The sequence below is a fragment of the Carica papaya genome, chromosome 3, assembly GCF_054855325.1.
Source record: "Carica papaya isolate Zhongbai chromosome 3, ASM5485532v1, whole genome shotgun sequence".
Taxonomy (NCBI): Eukaryota; Viridiplantae; Streptophyta; class Magnoliopsida; order Brassicales; family Caricaceae; genus Carica; species Carica papaya.
In genome coordinates this window covers 20,251,886-20,279,618 of record NC_142311.1, presented here as the reverse complement: position 1 = coordinate 20,279,618, position 27,733 = coordinate 20,251,886, and the positions used below count along the sequence as shown (strand labels likewise).

At 35.1% G+C, this 27,733-nt stretch overlaps 1 protein-coding gene and 1 pseudogene across 2 annotated transcripts; both read right to left on the bottom strand.

Moving 5' to 3' along the window:
* Positions 1–640: 640 nt before the first annotated feature.
* On the bottom strand, positions 641–3,437 carry LOC110812958 (dolichol-phosphate mannose synthase subunit 3-like; annotated as a pseudogene). The gene is made up of 4 exons (XR_015817921.1): positions 3,328–3,437; positions 2,054–2,186; positions 1,839–1,946; positions 641–1,006 (listed from the first exon to the last, which is right to left on the bottom strand). The product of XR_015817921.1 is annotated as a dolichol-phosphate mannose synthase subunit 3-like (transcript).
* Positions 3,438–3,901: 464 nt separating this feature from the next.
* Positions 3,902–7,897, bottom strand: LOC110812932 (uncharacterized). The gene is made up of 3 exons (XM_022039858.2): positions 7,756–7,897; positions 7,397–7,515; positions 3,902–5,023 (listed from the first exon to the last, which is right to left on the bottom strand). The coding sequence occupies exons 1-3, from the start codon at positions 7,895–7,897 to the stop codon at positions 3,902–3,904; spliced, it is 1,383 nt and encodes a 460-aa protein (XP_021895550.2).
* Positions 7,898–27,733: the final 19,836 nt, after the last annotated feature.

The following is a 27,733-nucleotide window of genomic DNA, read 5'->3' as shown; positions in this document are numbered from 1 at the left end:
TGATTTTCAAGAGGAACGTTTTGTACATTTATTCTTCCTTCAATCTTTTCCCTCAATTCATTTATCCTCACATTCTCCACCTCATGCAGCATTATCAATTCTCCATTCAATGTAACCACTGTGATTCCAATCATCTTTTCTGTAATATTCACCACGAGCTATGTACATATATATATGTATATATATGTATTCTATACAGGAGGAAATTATTTATTTAATTAATTACTTCAGAACATGCTTGGATGCTTTCCCATGATCACCAACTTAAATTTTGGGATTCTATACTCAGAATTTGATTCTTGCATAGGCTTTCATGAATCCCAACATGGTAATTTTAAAGATTCTCTCACAAAAAAAATAGAGAGAGTTTTCTACATTACTCAATATATATAAAAATGTTGATGTAATTTCATATGCTACACCAAAAATATAAGTCAAATGACAGAAATGAGAAGATCTAACATGTAAAATTTATATTTTATTAAATCGAGATAATATTTTCATACTACTAATAGTAATCAATAATAACACAATTTATTTAAAAGAACATAATAATCAACAATAACATAATTTACTTAAAAAAACACAGTAACTTATAATAAAGCTTAAAAATATAAGTGTTGGATCACGCAATCAAGAATATACAAGTATTATTTTATTATTTTCATATTATTAGGGAAAAAAATCTCATGACAATCATGGGATGCAACCTATGTTCATCATCCCAGGGCAAAAACAATATTGTATATCTACATTTTTCTCATTCATGAGTTCTGGCCATCTACTAACAAGACAGACAATCTAGTTACAGCTGTACTTGCCACTGGCGCTGCCAATCTTTTAATCTTTTGGTTTAAACAAATTTTCTTAGGAAACAAACAAGAAATTTTGAGACCAGGTAACACCCTGTTTAGGGTTCCTTTCCATAAAATTGCGAAAAGCTCAATAGTCAGAACCAACATCAGACACCTCTCTGCTTCAGAAATCCCTTGGCCTCAAGAATATCCTGCAAAATAATGAGTATCAATGTATGGATTGACAACAAAATGAGTCTTTTAACAAAGAGAAATGCAGAATAGAGGGACCAATGAATATTTGAGTTCCAAGAACAGCAAAATACACAATCGTTACTTATCTTTTGTGTAGATGGAGCAACAAATATAGACGAGTATTAATGTAATGTTCCAAGATCAGAAATGCACAAATGTTAATCTCTGTAAAAGACATTTTCCCACGACAGAACAGAGATTTGGATTTTGATATTCCAAATCCTCATAGTTGCAATCAATGAGGTTTTCCATTCACTAGCAGAAGCGTGCCTTTCCAGGATTGACCACCACCATGAAAGGAAAAAAAAAACAAAAGAATAAATAAATTACCACACAAAGTGTTGTTGGCAATTCCTAACAAGTTGATTCCCGCGGTTTAGTTCTAAATCATTATATTTGCAACCCTACATATATTAGTGTATAAATACAAGATTACTATTTCTATTGGTATTCATATTTGATAATTGAGATGCTCTATTAACTGATTCCCAGTGAGAATATTTTTTTTTATTCTGAAACAGCAAAGACTCTTAACGGGGATGTATCCCATGAGGCATGACCAGATCTCTTGTCTAAGAGAGATAGGACTCAAGTTAATAAGGACTTTTAAAGATTATTACTATAAAAAAAAGAGAGAGTGAGCAAAGAACTTCACTTCTGACAGAATTTTACTATGAGAACGTAAGATCAAGTAACCATGATTATTCAGCAACAAACGCACTTTTTCATGAATGAAACAACTATCAATAAACAAGATGCAGCGGATAAAAAAATGAAATAGTTGAGTACCTGCTGCAAGAGCAGTGCTTCTTCAGGACAAGTTGGAAATCGCATTAGACCAAGTCCAACCATAAATAAACCATAGCATCCCAGTGATACAACAAAATAGATAGGTAGCTGCAAAACACCAAAAATTAAGACTTACTAAAAGAAAAATAGGAGAAAACATAGGCAAAACAATCAGAAATAACTTCATACAAAAAGTATGGGGAAAAAAGACTCACCAACGAAGTTTGGTCACATGGAACTATCAATGCCTGTATGAGGCCAATCCAAAAGGCAGAGATAGCCACTAACAGAGTCAAGATCTTAATTACATGCTTCATTGGACATTAAACTTGAATAAGCTCCCTTGTCCTGATTGCATTTAAAACAACAAAAAACATTTAAAATGTAGATAAACCACCAAAAATTGAATAACAATCGGTGAGAAAATGAACTTTTCAATTCCGAAAGAGCTAATATTCAAGGGTTTTTGCTCCATTCCTTGATGTTTAAAGCTTTTGACACAAACTGGTGATAAGTTAACACAATTCTTACAAAGCCCATGCATCAAGAACAATTAAGCATCAAATTGTGCTGGTACAACATAGAATGTGCATTGGATAAGATAATTTTGCACATTAAATTTCTCAGCTGGAGAACCCAAAAACCCACATCTCTTTTCGACAAAAAGTTTACATTGTTGATGATTAACTTGGACAAACATACAAACGCATACACTCAAAGAAGCACACCCCTGTTTTCACTAGAACAGTTTGCACTGTTTAAAGATTGCAGACCGTAAATTGCATGTTTGACCTTTCTGTAACTGGGTTTACATGTTTGAGGGTGAGATAAATAACTTTACAAGGAGCTTTTTGAGGTAGTGTTCGCACACCAAGTTGAACTGAACTCTGTTAGAGCTTAACACCAGATTGACTCTAGTCGCATAGATCATGATATAATCCATGCCTTATCATTTAATGCTTGGAATTAATGATGCCACCTCCTACAAAATCAAATCAAAAGTACTTTCTACAAAGCTGAAACAGAAAAAATATGAAACGGAAACAAATACTATATTTCTCTGTTCAACCATTTCAAACGAATCTGCTTCTTGTTATCTTTTTGGAAAATCGATGTGATGAAAATCTAGCTCCAGACAACAAATGACATACTCGGAATCCTCTAGAACGCCATTTAATAAAGCTCAAAAATAAAAAAGCGAATTGAAAATAACACCGCCTGCCATCAGAAGAGGGTGTCTAATTGACAACTTCTCAAAGTTCCTATCGAAGTACTAGGAACTCAAAGCCCTTGCGCAATATCCCAAACATCATTTGGCAGATCAAATCTTAAATCTGTCATCACCAACTTAACAAAACCCTAACTAAGCCATTCAGTCCGTAAAATCAAACAAACCACAAATCATTGATCTACAATAAATACCAGGATTGATGACAACATTGAAAGTAAGAGACGAGAAACGAGATTAGAGAGAAAAGGGAAGACTTGCCGGCAAAGGCGATGGCCACGACAGAACAAGGTTAGCCCTTGGAAAATGATAACAGTCCCCGAAGTTGAAAGTCGAGCTTGACTCGACACGCGCAGAAGTAAAAAGACCGAAATTAGGGCTTCTTAATTATGAAAAGACCAAAGTGGTCATATAACTTAAAAAGACATATTTGTCCTTGGGCGTGTATGGAATTTTATAAGTTTTTACACAATGTTATAAGGAGATTTAAATTTGTGATGTTGAGGTAAAAGATAAATATCCTAATCAATAGATTACATTATTATTGCTTCTTTCATTTTTTAGAAAAAATATTACTTTATTTCACTTTTAAACATCTAAATGTATAATATGTATTCACATACAATAATTTTTCCTTTTTCCGCTCCAAACTTCTTTTTAAATTAAAGTGAACCTCACTAAAATTTTGAAAAATTTACTTACATAATGCTCTAATGCCATTTTTTATATATAACTAATAGGAAAGTCCACCTAAAAACTGAAAAATACTTACATTTCTTGAAACGATAAAAGTAAATTATGTTGATAATAAACTCCACTAAAGAACTCTAGTTCTTCAAAAAAAATCATTCATGGAGAAAATATCTTCAGAAAATTCAAAATCAATTCCTTCATGTCCATCAAACTCATTAAGTCCCAATATATTCTCAATTGGAAGCTCTTGGTTTGATGAAAATTCTTTATTTCTATGGATTGAATTTGGGGAATAAGCTTTTGGGTCATCTGCCACTTCCATCTTTATATCCAATTTGTTTGAATTTCTCACTATTGAAGGTATACTGTTGACCCTCTTGACAACATCTGATTCCATTTTTTCTGTGTTGAAGGTAAGCCTTTTCCCACGCCCATCTCTGTAAGCAATTTTCATATCTATCATGTATCTTTGAGGAGACATAGCAAAATATTTGTTGATATCTTGAGAAGTCCAATCAAATTCCCATTCAAATGGCCAAAAAAGTGGCTCAACAACCTCTTGATCCTGTTGGAAAGATGAATCATTTTGTGATTTCTCATCCTCAACTCCTATTATTGTCAAATTAGATAGCAGAGTATTCTCATAATTTGAAACCCACTTGGAATCTTCAAAAGAATGCAACAAACTATTTTTCTCCATTTTTGATATTGGAGAATAATAATCAGGATTAGTTGAAGACTTTCTACTTTGAAAAATATCAATGGGGGAGTCTATAGAATCATTTTGATAATTAATAGTTGTTTTTTCATCTTGTTTTTCTTGTGGTGTCTTCTTTAGGGCCGCCATGGAATTTGTTTCTTGTCCATCAAGAAAAACAACCCCTTCACCCAATGAAAGATAACTATCTGCCAAGTTTGCTAACCATGAGATTGTCTGTTGACCAACTAAAAGATGAAATGGACTTGATAATCTATGCTCTTCAAAAAATAATGATATGGACGTAGTATCTGAAGATAACCACATTGATTCACTCTCATCAAACCATCTTTCTTTACCAATATTTTGCTGATCAAGATCGACATGTTCCACATACAATGATTGAGGAGAAGTAACAATAAATTTTTTGTTGGTTTTACTTTTAGAAACTGTCTTTGCTTGTTTTCCAAGATCTTCATTTTCAGCACTAATTAATGATGGTGATTTTGTATATGCCTTTTGTCTTCGATCATTGGTATGCTTGTTTTTCTTCATTGAAAGTGAAGACTACATTACAATATCAATGGAGCTATTTAGATTTCTTCCATTAAAAACCATTGTTCAGTCTGTACCAATAATATTGTTACATTGGTTCAACCATTGATTATTAGAACATACACACAACAGTTTCGTGAAGCCTACTAAACTAGTAACTAAAGTATCCAAACAGATTATAAAAAAAATAGTAAATGCAAGAAAAAGAGAGATAAAAGAAGGGTCAATTGGAGCTTATATAAATAATAATAGTTACATGTTCATAGTTAAAAACGTATTTAAAAAAATAAGTTATTATATGCCAATAGAATGAAAGTATGAAGCAAATTTTTTAGAAATTTAATTACATATACTAGAATGAGATCTATGATGTTTTAGAGAAAAAAAAAAGTCTTATTAATTCCTTGATATGCAAAAAAAAAATTTGAGGAATGATTTTATTATCAAAATTCAAATAGTATGTGATTAAATATCGATACAAACTATGTGAAATTAGAAGAAACCAACAAAGAACCATCCCATTTGTTGAAAATAAAAGAAGAGTTTAATTTAGTGGTATAAATATTTGATACATGAAAAGAAGTGTTAACAATAGTTTGAAACTGAGGTTTCAATTGGTATGGAGAAATTAGATAATTAGTAAGTATAAAAAACCAGTATGGTTCAACTTTACAAAGGTCACATGAAAAAGAAAATCGTTAAATAAAAACTAAAAATAGAACGAATCATTTCCAAACTATTATCTAAAAAAGGTCTAAAAAATTTTAACTCAAATACTCTTAAACTCAAATGATATTGACCCAAGACAAGAGTTTATAATTGCACATAAGCAACCCAAAATATTCTCAAAATTTCTAGAACATAAACTCTCTCTGCAAAGGAGAACTACGAAAAGCCATTAAGTAAAAGCTAACAACAAATAGTTGTAAGTGAATCATATTTGTAGTGAAAGTTTAAAATTATTCTCCAAGTAAAGACCTTAAAGAACGACTATAAATAAATTAGGAATCGAAAATCAAATAAGAATTTGAGACGAATCTTATAAAAGAAAGTAAACAATCTCCACATGATAACTATACAATATAAAAAATATGAGCATTGTGCCAGATTTTCAGAATAAAAAACCCATATCGAAAATAAATTTTGTTACAATCAATTAAGTTAGGCATTAAAACTAATGAAGAAACTAAATTTGAAAGTTTGAAATTTGAAAATTATATCTAATTAAACAAAAACATAGACGAAACTGAAAGTTAAAAGAAACCAAAATTTGAAGTCACTAATGAAGAGCTCAAGAAAATTCTTATGTATTTTCATGGAATATTTCTATTTTCTTTAGCAAATTAGGCATATAAGACAAAAATTGTTGAAGAAAAGAACGAAAGGGAAGAACTAACATATGACGGTGAAATTTTTAGCTCTTAGAAAACAATTTAATAAGAAAAATCTTGCATATTTAAAAATCCATCAGAATTCAACAATTTTTATAAATACATAAAATCATCTAATTGAACTTTTAGAGCTAATCAAATTCAATAGAGAATAAGAATATAACAATTCATTAATTTTCGTTACCAATTGAAAGTTAAATTAGATGTGAGCTTATCTAAGTAACAACAACAAAGTAAAGAAATTGAAAAGTAAACATATTAAAGAGAAAATGACTATAAAGAAAAAGTAAGAATACCTAGATGTGATTAGAGTGATTGAGGTTGAAAAAAGTATTGAAACAGAGAAATTTCATTTGCAGTGACAGACTGAAAAACCCTAGAGAAATCAATGTTTAGAAGAGTTAACATAAATCTAGAAAATAAATAGTGTAGTAAATCTTAAAAAGGAAATAACTGATTTTGGGGTGGGTAACCAAATATAGAAAATTTGATGCCTTTCTTATTAATATAACTTTATGTGGTTCTTTGCATCGTTTTTGTTTCAGAGAAAATATTTTTAAAAACATCGTTGACTTTTAGGTACATATAAAGATATCATTATTAAAAAAGTTAGGACTATAAATACTTTGATTTTTTTTTCTCAAATAGGATAATTTAAATCTTAATTTTAAAATATGTTATCTTGTACTTAACTACTATAGTTAAATTAATAATAGCATTTAATACATATTAAATTTAGTTATGTAAAAATTAGTTTTTAAGAAAAATTATATGTGATCTACAAAATTAAAAATGGTATTGATGTGATTCTAGCTGGCCCAAAAACAATCCCAGAAGTCCAAGTCGAGACCACCTTTGAATGGGCCAATAATCCTGGCCCAAAAAGAAGTCTAGTAGTGGCCCAGGTCCAAAATTCATCTAAAGAGGGATTTGAAACTTAGTCCAAGGGTTCAAAGGAGAAGAACTCAAAACTCTTGCATATGGGGCCAAGTACTTGACCCAATGAGCACCCAAAGAGATCCAAACCTTGTGACCAAGATTGGGTTAAGAAAGGGACAGCCTTGGAGGCCCAAAAGTTGTCAAAAGGAAGGTCCAAGTTAGATCTAACCGGACCTAGAGATCCAAGATGAGACAAAAGAATGGGCTTGAAGCCCATGAGAAAACCTGTGGGCTTGAAGAATTGCCAAGAGAGACGAAAGATCGACTTTTAAAGTATCTAAAGTTTTTGAAATACAAAAATATCCCATCAAACCTCCCCATGAGATTCTTTAACAAGCAACATTCACATAGAACAAATAGGTATGCACAACTTATTCTCTTTAAATAAAAACCTATCCATTCTATAGAACTTACCAAATGTAACTTTCTCACATGCCTTAAAAATGCTAGAAAAATCAGAATTATTTTCATAAAGAGATTTAACATGTTCAAAACCAAGCAGTCGAGCACCTAAAGCATTGAGTAAAGAGTACCTTCTTGAAAGTGTATCTGTCATAACATTCTCTTTACCTTGCTTGTACTTAATCACATAAAGAAATATTTCAATGAACTCAACCCATTTAGCATGCCTCTTATTCAACTTACCTTGCCCCTTTAAGAACTTCAATGATTGATGACCAGTATAAATGAAAAATTCCTTAGGCCTTAGGTAATGTTGTCAATTCTCCAAAGCTAGAACCAAAGCATAAAGTTCATTGTCATAGGTAGAATAGTTCAATGAAGAACCATGGAGCTTTTCACTAAAGTAGGTAATTGGTCTTTTTCTTTGAATAAAAACAGACCCAACACCAACATCTGAAGCATCACATTTAATTTCAAAAGTATTAGCAAAGTTAGACAAAAAAAAAAAAGGTGTTGAACAAAGCTTATCCTTTAACGAATTAAATGCTCGCTCTTGATCCTTATCCCACTTGAAAACACAATTCCTTTTTACTACTTTTATAGGTGGTGCAACAATGGTACTAAAGTCTTTTATAAATCGCTTATAGAAACTAGCCAAACCATGAAAACTTCTCATCTCACTTATTGATTTAGGAATAGGCCAGCTCTTAATAGCATTTATCTTCTCTTCATCAACTTCAACACCTTGTTTACTCATAACAAAATCTAAAAACACAATTCAATCTAAACCAAAAAGAACACTTCTTGAAATTAGCATACAACCTCTATTTTCTCAAGGTAACTAAAACACTCCTCAAATGTTCTTCATGTTCATTCAAATCTCTAGAATACACAACGATATCATCAAAGTACACAACAACAAGTTTTTTCATGAAATATTTCAAAACATGATCCGTAAGTCTCATGAAAGTACTTGGTGCATTAGTTAAACTGAAAGGCATAACCAACCATTCATATAATTTACATTTTGTTTTGAAAGTAGTTTTACATTCATTGCCCTCTTTCATTCGAATTTGATGATAACTAATTTTTAAATCAATTTTGTTAAAAATACTGGAGTCATATAATTCATCAAGCATATCATCTAACTTAGGAACAGGATGATGATACCTTATCGTAATGTTATTGATCGCACGACAATCAACACACATATACCAAGAATCATATTTCTTAGGCACCAACAATACCAGAACAATACATAGACTCATATTTTCTCTAACAAATCCCTTACCCAATAACTCATCAACTTGTCTTTGAAGCTCCTTTGTCTCCTCTGGATTACTTCCATAAACTGGTTTATTTGGAATTGAGGCATCATATATGAAATCGATTTGATGCTCAATACCTCTAATGGGTGGCAATCCATTAGGTATCTCCTATAGAAAGACATCTTCATATTCCTGCAAAAAAGAAACAAACACACTAAGTAAATAAACATTAAGGTCGTTAGTGTTTAGATAAAGTTCCTTGTACATAAGAACAAGTATACTTTTTGTTGAAAACCAATCTTTCATAATATCACTCTTTTTTGCATACAAGCTCACTTTTTTCTTTTTACACTCATTTGAATTCTGCTCCTCTTTTGTCAAACTCACTTTCTTTTTCACTTCATTATTTTTTTCACTTTTTCTTTTGAAAGCTCACTCTTGAATGTCTCACATTTGCTCACTCTTTTTCCTTCACTTTTGTTTTCTTTCTCACTTTGTATTCTTCTAAGCTCATCCTCATAAACTTCTTTTGGTGAAAGTGGTACAAGAGTAATTTTCTTTCTGTCTTTCTTAAAAGTGTAGTGATTTGTGAAACCATTATGCATCACCCTTCGATTAAATTACCAAGGATGTCCCAACAAAAGATGACCAACATGCATAGGTACTACATCGAATAACAATTCATCCTCATACTTGCTTATTTTAAATACCACAAATACTTGTTTTGTCACTCTTATATCCCCGTAATCATTGAGCCACTTCAATTTATAAGGATGTGGATGTTTTGTAGTGGACAAACCCAACTTCTCTACAAGAGTAGTATTAACAACATTTGTCACGCTGCCATCATCAATTATCACATCACATGTGTGATATTTCACAAGACATCTAGTATGAAACAAGTTCTCTCTTTGATCATATTCGTCTTGTTGTACTTATATATTCAAAACTCTTATTGCTACAAGAACCCTTCCACTTTCTGCCATGGTAAATTTTTCATCTTCATCATTAATTGCATCTTCATATGATGGTATTTCTCCTTCATTCTCTTTTTCACTAGTCGAATGCTCTCTATCAAGCATAAATATAGTTCTTTGATTTGGACAGTCTCGCTTGTAATGACCTACACCTTGATGCTTAAAACATTTAATATTTCTTGTGTTAGTAGTAGAGTCAAGATTACCTTTATCTTTGCTAGAACTAGATGCTTTAGGAACCTCTTTCAATTCTACCTTAGGCTTAGATGACAAAGCCTTATCACATTTCCTCTAATTTGATTTGAATGTTGAAGTGTTGGAAGAAAAATGACTTGCATTCCCTTTTCTCGTCAATTATTTTTCAACCCTCAAAGCAAGGTGAAGAAAATCTTCTAGCTCCATATAAGGCTGCAATTCGACCACATTAGAAATCTCCTTATTAAAACCATTAAAAAATCTAGCCACTATAGCCTCACTATCTTCTTCAAAATTTGCTCTAATCATGGCCATTTCCATTTCTTTGTAATACTTCTCAATATCCTTGAAACCTTGCATAAGATTTTAACACCTCTCTATAGTAATAGCTTGGTACAAATCTTCTTCTCATGATGGACTTCAAATCTCTCTATTCTTTAATAGGCCTCTCCTTATTTCTTCCCCGTTTCTTCTTTGTATCATCCCACTAAGTAATAGCATAATCTTCAAAAACAGCAAAGAAAAGTTGTAGTTTTTTAGATTCAGTGTAGTTATTACAATCAAATACTAGTTCAATATTATTTTCTCGATCTAAGTAAGCTTCAGGATCTATTGTTCCATGAAAGGATGGAATCTTCAATTTAACACCACCAAAGTTGCTATTATTGTTGTTTCTTGCTCTCGGTTGCACCTCTTCTTCTTCTTCTTCATTATCACCATGTGATTCATCATCTTCAAATTTATTACCCTCTTAAACTCTATTTGGAAATCTCCTACCATGTGTGGCTAGATTAGGAGCATTTGGTTGCTGCCTCCTTGTAACTGAAACTTCTAGCCTCTTCATTCGATCAATAATCTCACCATATCTTTTATCCATAGCTTTCATCAGTTTTGTTAAGGCTTAGAACCTATCTATCTCGTTTTGTGGATTGTTTACTTGTCCACTCAGCTACAAAATAAAGTTAATTCCTCACTTCACTCCCTCACGTGTTTCACTCAAATAATGGTATCACTCAATTTCACTCATGTTTAAATTTTGGCTTTTCTCTAGATGAACTCACACTCAGCCTTTTACCACTATAATTCTCTTGTTAAGATTCGTTGTAGAGAATCAAAGCTTATACAAACGTGCTAAATTACAATAAGGAATATAATAAACCAAGTTGGAAGGAAATAAAAGATAATCTAAATGAAACTCAACCAAGGTAGATGGAAATGAATGATAAATCCGAATTCTTAGAAAGAAATATGACTTAAAAGAAAATTTCATCTAGGAACGCAAACTGAATTTTTTTAAACTCCTTTTTGAATCCTTTTTTTTTGATATTTTTTTTCATCTTGATATTCTTTTTTTTAACTTTTATTTTCACTTTCTTTTAATTTTTTTATGCTTTTTTTTATGTAACACAATACAAATAAACTTGAATGGACTAACTTTTGAATGACAAACAGATCACAAGGAGATGGAGAACAACAAATGATTAAAAATAACAACAGAAAACAAGTTAAAACGAATGGAACAACGAAGGACACTAAATTGATATGTTTGATGCTAATCAATAAGAAATGGATATGGAGGATGGAAATGGAAATAAAGACTTCAAATAATGAAACAAAAGAAAAGAGATGAAACACAAAGGATATAACCTGATTTAGAGCCTAAGCTCTGATACCAAACTGATATGAACTAGGGGTATATTAAACTCGAGACCCAATATCTTTGCACTTAGAAGCAACCCCTTGGAAAGCTAAATCAGATTTACCAAGTCCTTGACCCAATTCAATTCGTGAAAGAGAACTTTAAAATAAATTCGTAACCCAAATTTAACATTTAAAGATAACCTTGGAATAAACTACTCACAAAGTAATTAGCTTTGCTCGTAGGAACCCTGATTCAAACAAGAATCAGAATAAGAGAAAAACCTCTCTTAAGAAACCTTGAATTAAGCAAATTCATATATCAACTTGTGTGCCTTTGTAAAATAAAATACTACCTATTTATAGATGGAACAACCCTTCAAGATAAGTTTTAAGACTTCTAAGAGTCACAACTCTTCATATTACTAAGTAAATGTTTCAATTTAATAAGAAAAAGCAAAAGTCTAGATATAATAAATAAAACCAACTAGATCCAATGTATCTAAGTCTGAATTCATTTTGAAATTTAAGAGCCAATTATCTATTCTGAATTTAGATTGTGTTTATTCATGAAAGTTGTAGGCCCAAATGTGTAGATAAGTTCAGGCTTTTGAATCACCGAATTTGAATATTAGAAACCCAAGTTATAGCCCATCCAAGTAAACTAGTTCAACTTCATATTGGGTTGGTATAACTTCCACTTGTGTTAATGTGACCACCCTTCGATTTATGTTATTTAGCCCAGGCCTGATACGTGCTTTCTTGTTACATTCTTGAATTTTTTCAATGTCATTACACAAGGGTTGAATAATCTCATTTAATGTGTCATTGAATTTCTTCAATCTCGCTCTTGTAATTAGACCATTAGGTAGCTGAATTGGATCAATGTTCTTGTATCCGGCTTTATTTGTATAAGAAGAGACTGGTCTAAGGCAGCTGTGGTAGGAGCCAAGTATGTGAGTCCTTTACCCATATGCGCATGGGGGACACACCCAGGTGCATGCCTAGAAGATTGTGCATGCGCGGGGAAGGTTCACATGTCAGAAGCATGCGACCTGAGTGCTAGGAGCACGTGACCCATGCACTATCTGTACGCCACCCACCCAAGAGAGGCTGGTCGTCGCTCCTTGAGTCCAATTTGGACTCTTTTTACTTTCCCTTTTTGCTTTCTAACTCCAATACAAGTTCCTAATCAAATTTTAAGTAATTTTTAGCATGAAAAACAAGGGGAAGATTGGGCAAGAGAGAAGAAGAATTTTAGTGAAACTTAAATATAATTATGTTCTTTTGAATTTCTAGTTTAGGATTTTAATTTTTAATTAATTTCCAGCATGAGTCCTAGTTAAATATTGTTTACGAGTCCAAGTAGGAAATAAAAATCCTACTCCGAGTTGTATTTATAAATAAAAGCCTATATGAAAGTTTTAGTCCTTAGGTTGTAAATACAATTCAACAATTTAGTTATTCAATGAGATTTAACATTTGGCTTTTCTTTAAAATTAGTTTTGCTAATTTTGTGAGTGTTCTTCAAGTTTTTCAAGTTAAGGAGCTTTCAGAAATCTTGTTTAGCTAGGTAATAAGGATTAACTAATTGGGTAAGTCGTGACATTCTTCCTTTTCCTTTTAATTTTCCAATTGTCTTTATTATTACATTCCATATTAGTAGGTACAATTTTAAGTAAGGAGGGTGAATTAAGTGGTTGAAATCTTCTAGTCATACCTGGTGTGAGGTTTGTGGAGTGTTACAATCCTTCTAAATCCCTTCTGCATCAGTTGGTGTCAGGGCCCAACTCCTAGTGAGCTTTCTATGTTAATATTGTTTTAGTATATATTAAGTTTGCATAAATTAGCAATCAAAATTAATTGTTGCTAATCTTTTTGTTTACATCTCACTTGAATTCATCCTATCCACCCTAATTCAGGTGATCGTTTTTTCCTTTTTGATTAATAAAAAAAACTCAAAATCCAAAAACCCAAAAAACTATCTCAATTACACATCAAGACAATTGACACGTTATTTGCATTCAAACTAAAAACAAAAGAAGATCAATCGCCTACCAGTGAAACAAAAACTTTGATTTGTCAAAAAAAGATTACATCACCTACCAAGTGTGCGTGAAAACTTTTGTTTCACTTTGTTGGATAAGTGAAGGAATATTAACTCACTTCTATTAGTGAAAATCGTTTGCTTTACGTCTAAATTTCCCATATTGCATTTATATTGTTTTCAAGTACCTCCAATCCTTTTCTTAGTGCTAAAATCGAGCCTCTAGAAATGAAACCCCATTAGGATTCCTTGTCGTGTCACTGGGACTAATGTGAATATACTAATTTAAGTTGATTCAGGTATGGACGCTCAACTTGGAAAAAGAAGGTGTAGAGTAAGGGATTGGGAGGTAAACATAGTGAAGGTGAGGGAAAAAGTTTATTTTTTTCACTAACTTTTCTTGCAGATTCTTTTCACAATGAGTTTTCGTGAAGAACTCGTCAAACTATGGTATAGTATATAAAAACTCTAGTATCTATTTAGTGAATGGAAGGAACTAGTGTGAAAGGCATTAAGGAAAGAGAGGAGTGTAATGATGTGGCAGAGAATCTTTCTTGTTAAGAAGAGATTCATGCTCCCACAAAGGTCAAACACCCCATCACTGAGGATACAAAAAAAGGAAAAGAAGTCAACCACCAAGATAAGTCATCTTTATTTGCTAATATTTTTGTTTCTAATAATGATATCTTGAAGGATTTCGAAGAAAAGACTCTACTATAAGAAAGACAAGATTCAAGGATGAATCTTTTTGAAAAATGGGAGATGATGTGATTCCAGCTAGCTCAAAAATAATCCCAAAAGTCCAAGCTGACCACACCTTTGAATGGGTCGAGAACTTTGGCCCAAGAAGAAGTCCAATAGTGGCCTAGGTCCAAAATTCATTTAAGGAGAAACTTGAAACTCAGTCCAAGGGTCCAAAGGAGAATAACTCAAAACTTTTGCATATGGGGTGAAGTACTAAACCCAATGAGCACTGAAAGACGTCTAAACCTTGTTAAAAGGAAGGTCCAAGGTAGGAACCCATTTAGGTTAAGAAAGGGACAACCTTGGAGGCTCAAAAGTTGCCAAAAGAAAGATCCAATATAGATACAACCAGGTTTGAAGATCCAAGACAAGAACAAAGAATGAGCTTGAGGCCCATGAGAGAACCTGTAGGCTTGATGAATTGCCAAGAGAGATGAAAGATTGACCTTTCGCTTGATAAGAGATGGGTCCAAGGTCTTTTTGGCCAAAGTAGCCGCACATATGAGTTCCTTTTCCTACATGTGCATAAACACACATGTGCAAGGAGAAGCATCCACACATGCAAAAATTTTGGCCATGCAAAGAAGCACGCGAGTGTGCGAGTAGCAGCAGCCGCACGCCACAATGCGCACACACATGCACGCATCCACCCAGCTGCATGCATAGCCCATGCACATATGAGGACATACCTAGGCACAAGACCAGGAGATTATGCGCGCATGAGGAAGATTTGCATGTCAAGCACGTGACCCGTGCATTAAGAACAGGCAACCCATGCACTAGGAACACGCGACCCACGCACCATCTGTACGCCACCCGCCCGGGACAGACTGGCAGCCGCTCCTTAAGCCGATTCAGACCCTTTTTGTTTTTCCTTTTTTCTTTCTAACTCCAATGTAGATTCCTAATCAAATTTCAAGTAATTTTCAGCATAAAAAGAAAGGGGAAGACCGACTAAAAGAGAAAAAGAATTGTAATGAAACTTAAATCAATTATTTTATTATTTTCTTTTGAATGTCTAGTTTAGGAGTCTAATTTTTCGTTAATTTCCAGCATGAGTCCTTTTTAAATACTGTGTAAGAGTCCAAGTAGGAAATAAAAATCCTACTCCAAGTTGTATAAATAAATAAAATCCTATATAAAGGCCTTAGCCCTTATATTGTAAACACCATAGGTGCGAGTGGCATGTGCAAAGGGCACATTGTGCTGCGCGAAAGAGAGAGTGAAGACACACACTGTGTTATAAATGCGCGTGGACATGTCGCATTACACAAGTGCCCGCGGGCATGTCAAGCAGCACGATTGCGTGTGCGAGCATACCTTATTGCACGAATGCAAGGTCATGATGCCTTGCATGAAGAGGTATGTGTGCCCACGCATGAGGGCCTGTCCTAACATGCCCATGGTGTCCAAATAGTTTGCCCTATGCATGCAACAATGCACAATCTATTGGGTTGTGCAACCTTACCAGACACACCTGTGTACGAAGAAGGTCGCACGACTAGCTCTTGTCTTGCCCGGTTAGCAGGTGCAGCAAGAGATTCCCTCGCGGGCCCTGGACCTGTTGTGAGCTCGAATGGGTTGGGTTGCCCCATGGGCCTAAGAATTTGTTAAATGGGCCTTAGATGGTTAAATAGGCCTTATTGTGCCTTAGGTTGTTAAATGGGCTTTAGTGGGCCTTAGACTATTAAATGGGCTTTAGTGGGCCTTAGACTATTAAATGGGCCTTAATGGGCTAGCAAACAATGCAAAACATACTTGTGATCCCAAAGGGACCAGATAGTAAGAATGATATGGATGACTGTAAATGGATTACAGATCAGAGAATCAATTTTATTAACAGTTATTAATTATGAAATAAATGTAAATTAACAAAAAAGGTCCTAAAACTATTTAACTGTTACCATAGAGGAGTTACTATTATCGATATGTTTATCGAATGTAGGTAAATCACTCCATGTGAATGGTTATTATACTGGCATTCCCTTTTATAATAATGGATTGTGATTGATGGTAGGGGTCACCGTGGTGAAGTAATGTCGTGATCATAGAACCTTTTTGAATTACTATCTTCTGAACTGAATTGTTTGCCCATTCACAATGGCAGTTGGGGATCCCCTACGCCTGCATTGATGTAGGTCTAAACGGCTTCACACAAAGGTCTGTAAAATAATGAAAATTAAATTGACTCAAAGTAATTGGAATAACCAATGCTAGTTAGTTGTCCAGTCATTGGTCAAAATTGTATGTTGCTCTAAATGATTCATTTTTCCATACATTTGATTGTATTGTTAGGGATAGATCAAAAATGTTATTTTAAAGAACTAAAAGTTAAATTTTACTATGAAATTTTCAGCAGTCACTACCATGCAGCACAATATTCAAATGGGTAAATGTATTTTACTAATTACATAATAAACTTTTGAAATATTAATAGTATGGTTATAATGCTATTTTCCCTTATTGAGTTTCATGGAACTCACCCCAATCCATTCCCCCTAGATGACGTTGAGGAAGATGGTCTGGCTTTTAATCTGCCCCTTGATACTTGCTTGGATTCATTCGTGGATCCTTAGATTGTTGAGTGCACAAGTGCACCTTACTCTAAAGGACAATTATTTTATAAATTATAGAAGTAGCTCAAATGTTGTTTTGTAAATATTTTGATAGCTAACTTTAATACCTTATATGACTTCTTATAATTTTGTAAGGGATAAATGTAACTTCTATGTTAAAATTTTAAATATACTTGCACTCATATTTGCTCTATATTGGATATCATTTTCCATTGGGTAACGGGATGCCATTGGTGCTATCATAGTAAGACTCCTAGGACATCTCTTACACTGAAACTTGGAACTTAGAATTAACTAGTATGGGGAATTTCCTTAAAATTGATAGTAGCCTAGGAAACCTAGATAAAGGCATTTTATTAAACCCTTGTCTCCCTTTTATGGGCGATTATGACTCGAGGGAGACCATCAGTTGAAAGACCCGAGGCTCAGGATGCCCCAACCATGGTAGGATTCACCGAGCTATTATGGAGTATTTAGGATTTGACTGCTGCTGTAGGCCATAACTTTACTCACAACATCGATTGTCTTCATCCCACGAAGGACCAACATAACCATGGTCATGTTATTTTGAATAATATTTTGCAGTTTCAAAGGTTAAATCCTTATTCTTTTGATGGTGGACCATACCCCATGGTAGTTGAGGCCTTGATCATGCACATGGAGAAGCTTTTCTTAGTCCTCAAACTCATCAAAGAACAGAAAGTCCCATTAACGGCTTTTATATTTACAAGAGAGGCTGAACATTAGTGGCGCTAAAGAATGAGACACTACCTACTCCTACCACTTGGGACCAGTTCCTAGATGCATTTTTTAAGAGTTTCTTCCTATTCTATGTTTATGAGAAAAAAGAAAAGGAATTTTAAGACCTTCATCACGGAAGCATGTTGGTAAGTCACTATGTTTCCCAATTCATCCACTTATCCCATTTTGCCCCGGAATCAATAGCCACCAATAGTAGGAAGGCCATGAAATTTCTGAAGGGCTTGAGAGCTAATATCTTTGATTGGGTAGCTATGATATCCTGAGGCTTTAGAGAATGCTGAACTAGTCGAAGAACCCCTTTTTGCCCGTTACCGATATATCCACCATGCTAGGGCACAAAATCAACAGAAGAGGAAGTAACTTGATTAGGATTGTGACACCCTAAAAATGCCTTTCAATTAACAAGCATTAAACTCTAGGTATTTCGGGCTTTTGGCCATTTAAATTTCATTGCTACGATAAAATAGTGACTCTCCACCTCCTCGAGAGAAGACTCTTTCATTAATGTGTTGTATGAGCCTTCGTTTTGTAATTAAAACAAGTAGTTTGAATAATATTTATTTTTTGAATTTTGTTCTATGCATGGGTATTAAAATCTTAAAATAAAACAGTTATTTTTCTAACGGTTTTTCTGCATATAGGACATCATGGATTCTGAAAACGCCATAAAATCAATTTTGATTGTCTGCAACTACCTTAATGTTTTTCCAAAGGAGCTTATGTGTATGCCACCCAGGTGGGAGATTGAGTTCTCCATTGACCTACTTTCAGGTACTCGTTTGATCTTCAAGGCTCCTTACCGTATGGGTCGTGTGGAACTCAAGAAATTGAACTATCAACAGATGGCATTATGAGTCAAGAAGTTGATTAGACTCAGTAGTTCCCTGTGGGGTGCCTGTATGTTGTTTGCTAAAAAGGATGGGACCCTTAAGATGTGCATTGACTATCGAACATTAAAGTAGGTGACTATAAAGAACAAGTTGCCTCTGCCTTATATTGATGACCTATTCAACTAGTTTTAAGGCGCAACCATCTTTTTCAAGATTGATATCTAGTTTGGTTATCATCAGTTAAGAGTTAAAACTGAATACATTCTAAGATGACATTCCAATGTAGGTATGGCCACTATAAATTCCAAATTATGCCTTTCGTACTGGGCAATACTTCTGTAATCTTTATGGATCTTATGAACATAATCTTCAAGCCTGTACTGGACAAATATGTTATCATCTTCATTAATGATATACTCGTGTACTCCATGGACCACATAGAACATGATACCCACTTGACACATGTTCTAGAGACCCTTTAACAACATAGACTATATGCTAGTTCAGTAAGTGCACTTTCTGGTTGGATAAAATCTCTTTTCTTAGCCACGTTATTTCAGTGATAATATTTTTATGGATCCTTCTAAGGTGGAACGATAATAAATTGGGTTGACCATATGATGCTTCTGAAGTCCATAGCTTCCTAAGTTTAGCCGGGTACTACCGTCAATTTATTGAAGGTTTCTCTAACATTACTGCCCCGCTAACCAAACTTATCAGGAAAGATGCTAAATTTCTTTGGAGCCCAAAGTGTGAAGGAAGTTTCCTTGAACGCAAGCACCATTTGACCTCTACTCTGGAGTTAGTTGTTCCCGATAGTACTAGTGGATTTCAAGTTTATTGTGATGCATCATACCTTGGTTTGGGATACGTGTTTATGTAACATAGTCGAATGGTAGCTTATGGTTCATGGTAGTTAAAGTCCCATGAATAGAATTATCCTGTTCATGATCTTGAGACCAAGCCATTATCTTTGTCCTAAAAATCTGATGACATTACCTTTATGGTGACACTTTTAAAATTTATACCGATCATAAAAATTTGAATTACTTGTTACCCAAAATAAACTTAACATGAGATAGAGACACTGGATGAAGATCTTAAAATATTGTGATGGTAAAATTCTATACCACCCCGATAAGGGTAATGTGGTTGTCAATACTCTTAGTAGGAAGAACTCGACCCTGTTGGCACAAATGATGATTTCAAGGTGGAAGATGCTTCAGGAAATATAGAATCTTCGATTGAATCATCGAGGCAAAGGTGCTTATCTTACCCATATTAGGATCCAATCCACTATCATTTAGAGAATTATTTAGACCCAACCTACGGATCCTAGGGTGGAAAAGTAGAAGAACTAAATGGAACAGAGAGACTAATCTAACTTTAGAATGTCTGATGACGGAACTTTTAGGTTTCAAGGCCGTCAGTGGGTACTTGATGACCCCAAACTCAAATTGGATATTCTTAAAGAAGCTTATGCCTCCAAGTTGGCCATCCATCTTGATAGCACTAAGATGTATCGAGATCTGATACTCCGTTTTTAGTGGCTAGGTATGAAACATGACATTAATGATTTTGTTTCTCGGTGTCTTACTTGTCAATAGGTTAAAGTGGAACATCATAGGCCAATGGTCTTTTATAGTGCCTTCCTGTGCTAAAATGGAAATGAGAACACATGACTATTGATTTTTTCATGGGGTTACTAAGGACTAGATCCACTCACAATGCAATTTGGGTCACAGTTGATGGACTGACCAAGTTGACCCATTTCCTAGCAGTAAAGACCATTGATTCTGTCAGTAAATTGGTTGGGTTGTCTGTACAAAAAATTTTCAGACTCCATAGTATCCCAGTTTCTATAGTGTCAAACATAGATTCTCGTTTCACCTCTCGATTTTGGACAAGCTTCCAAGAAGCCTTTGGTACTAATATCTCTCTTAGCACTGTTTACCATTCCAAACTGATGGTAAATCTAAAAGAACTATCCAGACACTTAAAGATATATTAAGGGCTTGTATATTGGACTTTGGAGGTAGTTGGGACAAACAACTACCACTGGTGGAATTCGTTTACAAAAATGGTTATCATTCCAGTATTAGGATGACCCCTTACAAAGCACTCTATTGCTAGCCTTGCTTGTGACATCCCAAAGGCTAATTAAGGCAAATGAGTTTTAGATACAGATTTAGAATAATGAGTGCATGATCAAATTTATACAGCAGAACAAAATCATTACAAATTCCTTACAAATATATATGAGTTATAATAAATACATATACTGATGCCATAAGTGGCTACAAAATACAAAACAAATATGAGGGCCACTTCTTTCACTATACTATTGGACTCATCAGAGTGCGGGAATAGTCATGCACTCTGACATATGAATCCAAGGGATCCTCATACACTTCCAAGGGTAGGTCAGCCTACGGTTCCTCACTTTCTTCCTCATCTAAGGGGGACATGGAAAGAGTGATTTCCATTTGCTAATTAACATCATAAAATTTTAAAAGTTAGTTATTTCATTTTACCATTTATCTTCATCGCTTACCTATCTCACATTATAAAAAACCATTTATTTGATAAGAAAACGATAAGTTAAAACAGACAATCAAACATATATCATGCCAGATAATAGAGAAAATCAAATAAATCATGAAATGCTCAGATTTTTGTGTCATGCTTCATGAAGTCGTTACAACTTTCATCTTTGAGGGAAGATACAGATTTTCAACACCCAAGTGGAATGACCAGATCATATACAGATACGATAATTTGCTCATACCCATTTACAACTAGCCAAACCATTGTACAATCTATGACCACGGTCGTACTAGCTATAATGGCCCTAACAGATATCTATTGTCACGACATTACTTAGCCACAAGTGACGCCTATAGATAGTGCAACACCACTCTCGTCAGAAGGCATGTCGTTGTCTATTGAGAGTGATCCTTTTACGTCTTTTCAGACCAGATAGGGGAGGAGAAAATAGATACCCCTAAGAGATAAAAAAACTTAATGAGACACTTGATGCAATATGCAGATACACTTCAGACGATAGAGGTTTCATTCCACTTTTCTCTTTTTCTTTTCTTTTATACTTTTGAGTTTTACCGATTACATATTATATTTATTACATGTAAATTCATCAAGTGTCTGCAATTCATGTAGCATGCTTGAAAACAAGAACAATTCAACTCATGTGAATATAGAGGCATATAAAACAGACAAAATCATAATTATATTAAATTAGCTTATCTAAAAATATTCCTTAAGACGTCAAAAGAAATACTAGATTTCTTACTGAAACCTTGATGTTTTCTCCCTACCGTTGTCCTTTATTTCTCTTTTTCTCTCTCTAGACTACTATTTTTCTCTCTATCTCTAAACTTTCATAGAATAGAAGTGTGAAAATGAAGGGAAGGGGCAATTTATAAAATTTCAGAATCATTAGATTCGTGCCAAGTGAAAAAATCCAGTGAAGAGAGATGAGAGAAAGATGTTTGACAAGAAAAATGAGAGAGGAGGGCCTCCTCCACTGCGACGGCGGTGCATCGCCCAAGGCAATAACGGTGCACTACTCGAGGTGGCCGTGCTTTGGCCGACCCGTTGCAGGCACACAGGTCTCCTGTTGTGCGTGCAGGCAAGCCCCTGTGCGCGAGCAGGCCCCAGGCTCACAGAGGTTATCCGCACAGTGTGCGATGCCTACCATGAACGTGACAGGATGCGTGGGCAGGTCTTGACCCCACGCCGTGCACGCGGAGGGGACGTGCGCACTGTGCGCATGTCCCATGCGTGCGTGTGGACAGATGGGATGTGCGTGCTGTGCACACATCCCGTAGCCACTGTGTACGTAAACGCACACGCACAGTGCCCGTGCACTCGCACAGGCAACTAGTTTTCTCGTGAAATTTTTCTCGCGGGAATTTTTTTCCCGTTTCGCTGTTTTCTAATTTTTTTCTAAATTTTCATTCTTAATTTAATTTAGTTAAATTAAAATTATTTAAAATAAAATAAAATAAAATTTAATTAAAAATTAAGTAAATAAAAATGAAACAAAAATCACGAATCACAATAAATATTTAACAACATAAATTAATTAAGTGCAAAGCGGTCAAAGGCGCGAATAAATAGAGTTTCCAAATTATTTTAGCACAGTGATGAGCAGATTGTTACATCCCTCCAACCTAAAAAAAATTTGATCCCTAAATTTGTCTCGAATAAGTCTAGATATTTTTTCCTCATCTCATCCTCCAACTCCCATGTCATTTCTTTTGGGGTATGATGCTGCCATCGTACCTTCACCATGGGAATTATCTTGTTATGTAAGAGCTTATTAGTCCACCTTGAGAATTTCCACGGGAACCTTCTCATAGGTTAGATAAGCCTGTACCTGCACCTCATCGCGAGGAATAATGTGAAAAGGATCAGGGTGGTACCTCTTGAGTATCGAGACATGAAAGACATCATGTAAACCTGCGAACTCTTGGGATAGAGTAAGGCAATATGCCACGGGTCCTATGCGCTCGATGATCGAAAAAGGTCCCACATAATGAGGGCTCAACTTTCCTATCTTTTCAAATCGCATCTTGTTTTTGTAGGGGTAGACTTTTGGGAAAACTTGATCTCCCACATCATACCGATACTTGAATTATAACTGTTATTATAAGCGAATTCACAAAGAAGAAAATACTCATACCAGTTATCACCAAAGTCGAGAATGCAAGCACGTAACATGTCTTCCAATGTCTGGATCGTACGCTCTGATTGACCATCCGTTTGGGGATGATAAGCAGTGCTGAAGTAGAACCCAGACCCCTGAGCTTCTTGGAAGCTGTCCCAAAAGTGAGAAGTGAACCAGGGGTCGCGATCGAACACAACGGATGAGGGAACTCCATGAAGTCGAACAATCTCATCAACATATAGGCGAGCTAACTTACTGGTGGAGTCCGTGGTTCAAATAGGCAAGAAATGGGCAGTCTTGGTCAACCTATCCATAATGACCTAAATGAAATTTCAATTAGAGTAGGTCTTGGGCAATCCAATGACAAAATCCATAGTCACATGCTCCCATTTTCATTCAAAAATTAAAAAACCCTGTAACAAGCCACCAGGTCTCTGATGTTATGCCTTTATCCGTTGACAAGTGAGGTATCGTGAGATGTAGTCAACTACATCCTTCTTCATTCTTGGCCACCAATATTGTTATTTTAAGTCCCAATACATTTTGGTACTCCCGGGATGAATACCAAACTTAGAAGTATGGGTGGTCTTGAGTATATTTGTACGTATAGCAATGGGGACCCAAATTCGTTTTTGGAATCTAAATAGTCTGTCATCAGAGATCCCAAAATTAGGAGATTTGTTAAAAGTGAACTTACCCAGATTCTTGATGAGTTTTGGGCCCGTGGCCTGTGTTTTCTAAGTTTTCATAAAGAGATCTAGTGTGGCTCAGATCTGGGCGAGATAGGTGCCTTTGCCGTAATAGTTAAGGTAGAGCGATTGTACAATGTCTATCATCTTCCAACTGGAGTGTAGATTTCAAAAGTCTTACCATACAAGTAATGCCGTCATATCTTTAGGGCAAAGATAATGGCTGCCAACTCCAGGTCATGAGTAGGGTTCTGCTCATGAACTTTGAGTTGTTGGGATCCAAAGGTGACTACTTTACCATACTACATCAAGACACAACCCAAACCAATATGAGATACATCACAGTAAACTTGAAATCTCCCAATATCATCAGAGATGATTAACATAGGAGCAGAGGTGAAACGACATTTTAGTTCCATTAAGCGTCCACTGCACTCATAATTCCAAATGAAGGGTATTCCCTTTCTGACGAGTCGAGTCATAGGGGCAGCAATCTTGGTGAATCCGTTAATAAATCGTTGGTAATAGCCTGCTAAACCGAGGAAACTATGTACCTCAGCCACATTGGTGGGCGAACTTCAGTTGATCACCGATTCTATCTTGGACAGGTTTACAGAAACTCCTTCACTCAAGATTACATAATTGAGAAAAGAAACTCTATCCAACCAAAAGGAGCACTTGCTTAGTTTCGCATACAGTTGGTTTTGGCGGAGAGTCTCCAAGACTTCAGCCAAATGCACAATGTGTTCCTTACGGCTTTTGGAATACACCAGAATGTCATCAATAAAAATAATGATGTATTAATCTAGTGCATGCCAAAAAACTTGGTTCATTAGGTCCATGAAGGCTGCTAGGGCATTCGTCAATCCGAACGGCATCACACTGAACTCATATAAACTGTAGATTTACAGAAGACAATTTTTGGAATATCTTTTTCTTTAACTCTCAACTGATGATACCCAGTCCTGAGATCGATTTTAGAGAAGAACATGGCTCCTTGTAGTTGATCGAAGAGATCATCGATCTGAAGTAACGGATACTTGCTTTTAATGGTCACTTGGTTGAGTTCCTTATAGTCCACGCAAAGCTGGATGATACTATCCTTCTTCTTTACGAACAACACCAGAGTGCCCCAAGGGGAATGGCTAGGGCAAATGAATCTCTGGGTGATAAGATCAGAACGCTGATATTCCAACTCTGTTAGCTCAGTGCGACTCATGCGATACGTGGGTTTCGAGATCGGCTGGGTTCTAGGCAACAATTCAATTAGGAACTCTACTTCACGTTAAGGAGGTAGACTAGGGAGTTCAATGGGAAGGACATCCAGAAAATTGCAAACAATTGGTATAGAATACACAACAGGATCAACGTCCATAATCCTATTCATTCAATTGTTAGAAAAATAACAACTTTTATTTCTTCTTCAGAGATTGTAAGGTTATAATTTTACTTTCATAGTCTATTATAGCTTTATACTTTTTCAACTAATCCACTCCTAATATTACATCAAATCCTACAAAATCTAATAGTATCAATTTTACACATACCTCTATTCCTGGAGTTTTTATCTTACAGTCTTTATTTATATAATGAGCTTCTAGTAGTCCTTTAGAGGGAGTTTCTACCACTAGTATTTTTTTCTAAAGCTTCTGGTCTAAATTCTAGGTCACAAGTAAATGCATAGAAAATAAAAGAGTGAGTTACATCAGTATTAATCAAAGCCTTGGCAGAAGTATTATGAATAGAAAGCATACCCTGGATGATACCCTGGATGACGATAGGAGCAAGAAAGACATCAGATTCATCTAAGAGGTACACTCGACCTTGTGCTTGGGCAGGTGGAGCGGTAGATGGAGGCAAGGCAAGAGAAAGGGCAATTCTAGTTCGTTTGTCTAGAGGGTTACTTACTGGGTCAGGATATCTTTTTTTAAACTGTTGGGGTTATTGTTGGGCACTAACTTGGGCAAAGTGTTAGTGCTTGACCGAAATAAGATCTTCGGCCAACTGAGTATGTTCAAGCACCTCTGTATACGAGCTGGGTCTCAACATTGTGATTCGATCAATGTCGACAAGAAGGACTTTGAAAAAATTTTTAGCTTTTCTACTTTCGGGAGTGACCATCAAAGGGGCAAACCTAGACAGTTGAACAAAATGGGCTGCATATTGGGCTATAGACAGACTTCCTTGGTGGAGGTCGTGGAATTCCTCCTCTTTCTTTTCCTGAACATAAGCAGGGAAGAAGTTATCAAAGAAAGCATCCATAAAAACTTCACAGGTAATAAGGGTAGGCATGACTTCTTTCTTAAGTCGCCACCAGTGTTCGGCTTCACCGTTTATCATGAAAGTTACAAGAGGGACTTTTTGTTCTTCGGTCAAGTCTAGTACAGAGAAGAGCTTCTCTATTTGTAGGATCTAGACTTTTGCTACTAAATGATCAGAGCCACCTTCAAAGTGTGGGGGGTTAAGTTTTCTAAACTCTGCTATATTATGGGAAATAGACCAATATGTGTTTTAGAATTCAAGGGTAAGGGGTGGACAAGGGTTAACCTGGTTCTGTCCTATGACTGCAATTAATCCTTGAATGGCTCAAAATTTTTTTATAAATTCAACCCTGGTCAGATGATCCGCGACTTTAGGTCGTTCAGTAAGCTCTACAGATAGTCTTCCCCATGTCATTCCTACAAAAGAAAGGAAGACACGATTTAGAGGTTTAATCTTTGAAAAGAGGACATATTCTTCCCTAGGCACTCTAAAAGGTTTATCTACTGTAGACCTCAGTGCAAGGGATTTGTTCCGTAAAATTCTATTATGTTACTATCTGTGACATTCCAAGTATTAATTAAGGATAATAAGTGTCAGATACAGATTTAGAATAACGAGTGCATCATAAAATTTATATAGCGGAACAAAATCATTAAAAATCCCTTACAAATGCATATGAGTTCCAATACATACATATACTGAGGGCAGAAGTGGCTGTAAAATACAAAATAAATATAAAGATCACTTCTTTCACTATACTATTGGACTCATCAGAGTGCGGAAACAGTCATGCACTCAGACTTGTGGATCTACGAGATCCTCATAGACTTCCAAAGGTAGGCCAGCCTACGGTTCCTCACTTTCTTCCTCATCTGGGGGGCATGAAAAATGTGATTTTCATATGCTCAGTAAGGAAAACAGTATTAAATTAACATCGTAAGATTTCAAAAGTTAGTTATTTCATCTTATCATTTATCTTCCTCGCTTAACTATCTCACATTATGGAAAACCATTTATTTGTTAAGAAAACGATACGTTAATATAGACAATCAAACATGCATCATGCTAGATAATAGAGAAAATTAAATAAATCATGAAACGCTCATATTTTTGTGTCATGCTTCGCGAAGTCGTTACAACTTCCATCTCTGAGGGAAGATACAGATTTCTAACTACAAAAGTGGAATGATCAAATTAGATACAGATACGGTAATTTGCTCAGACCCATTTTCGGCTGACCAAACCATAGTATGATATATGACCACGGCCGTACCTACCATAACGACCCTAATAGATATCTATAGTCATGACA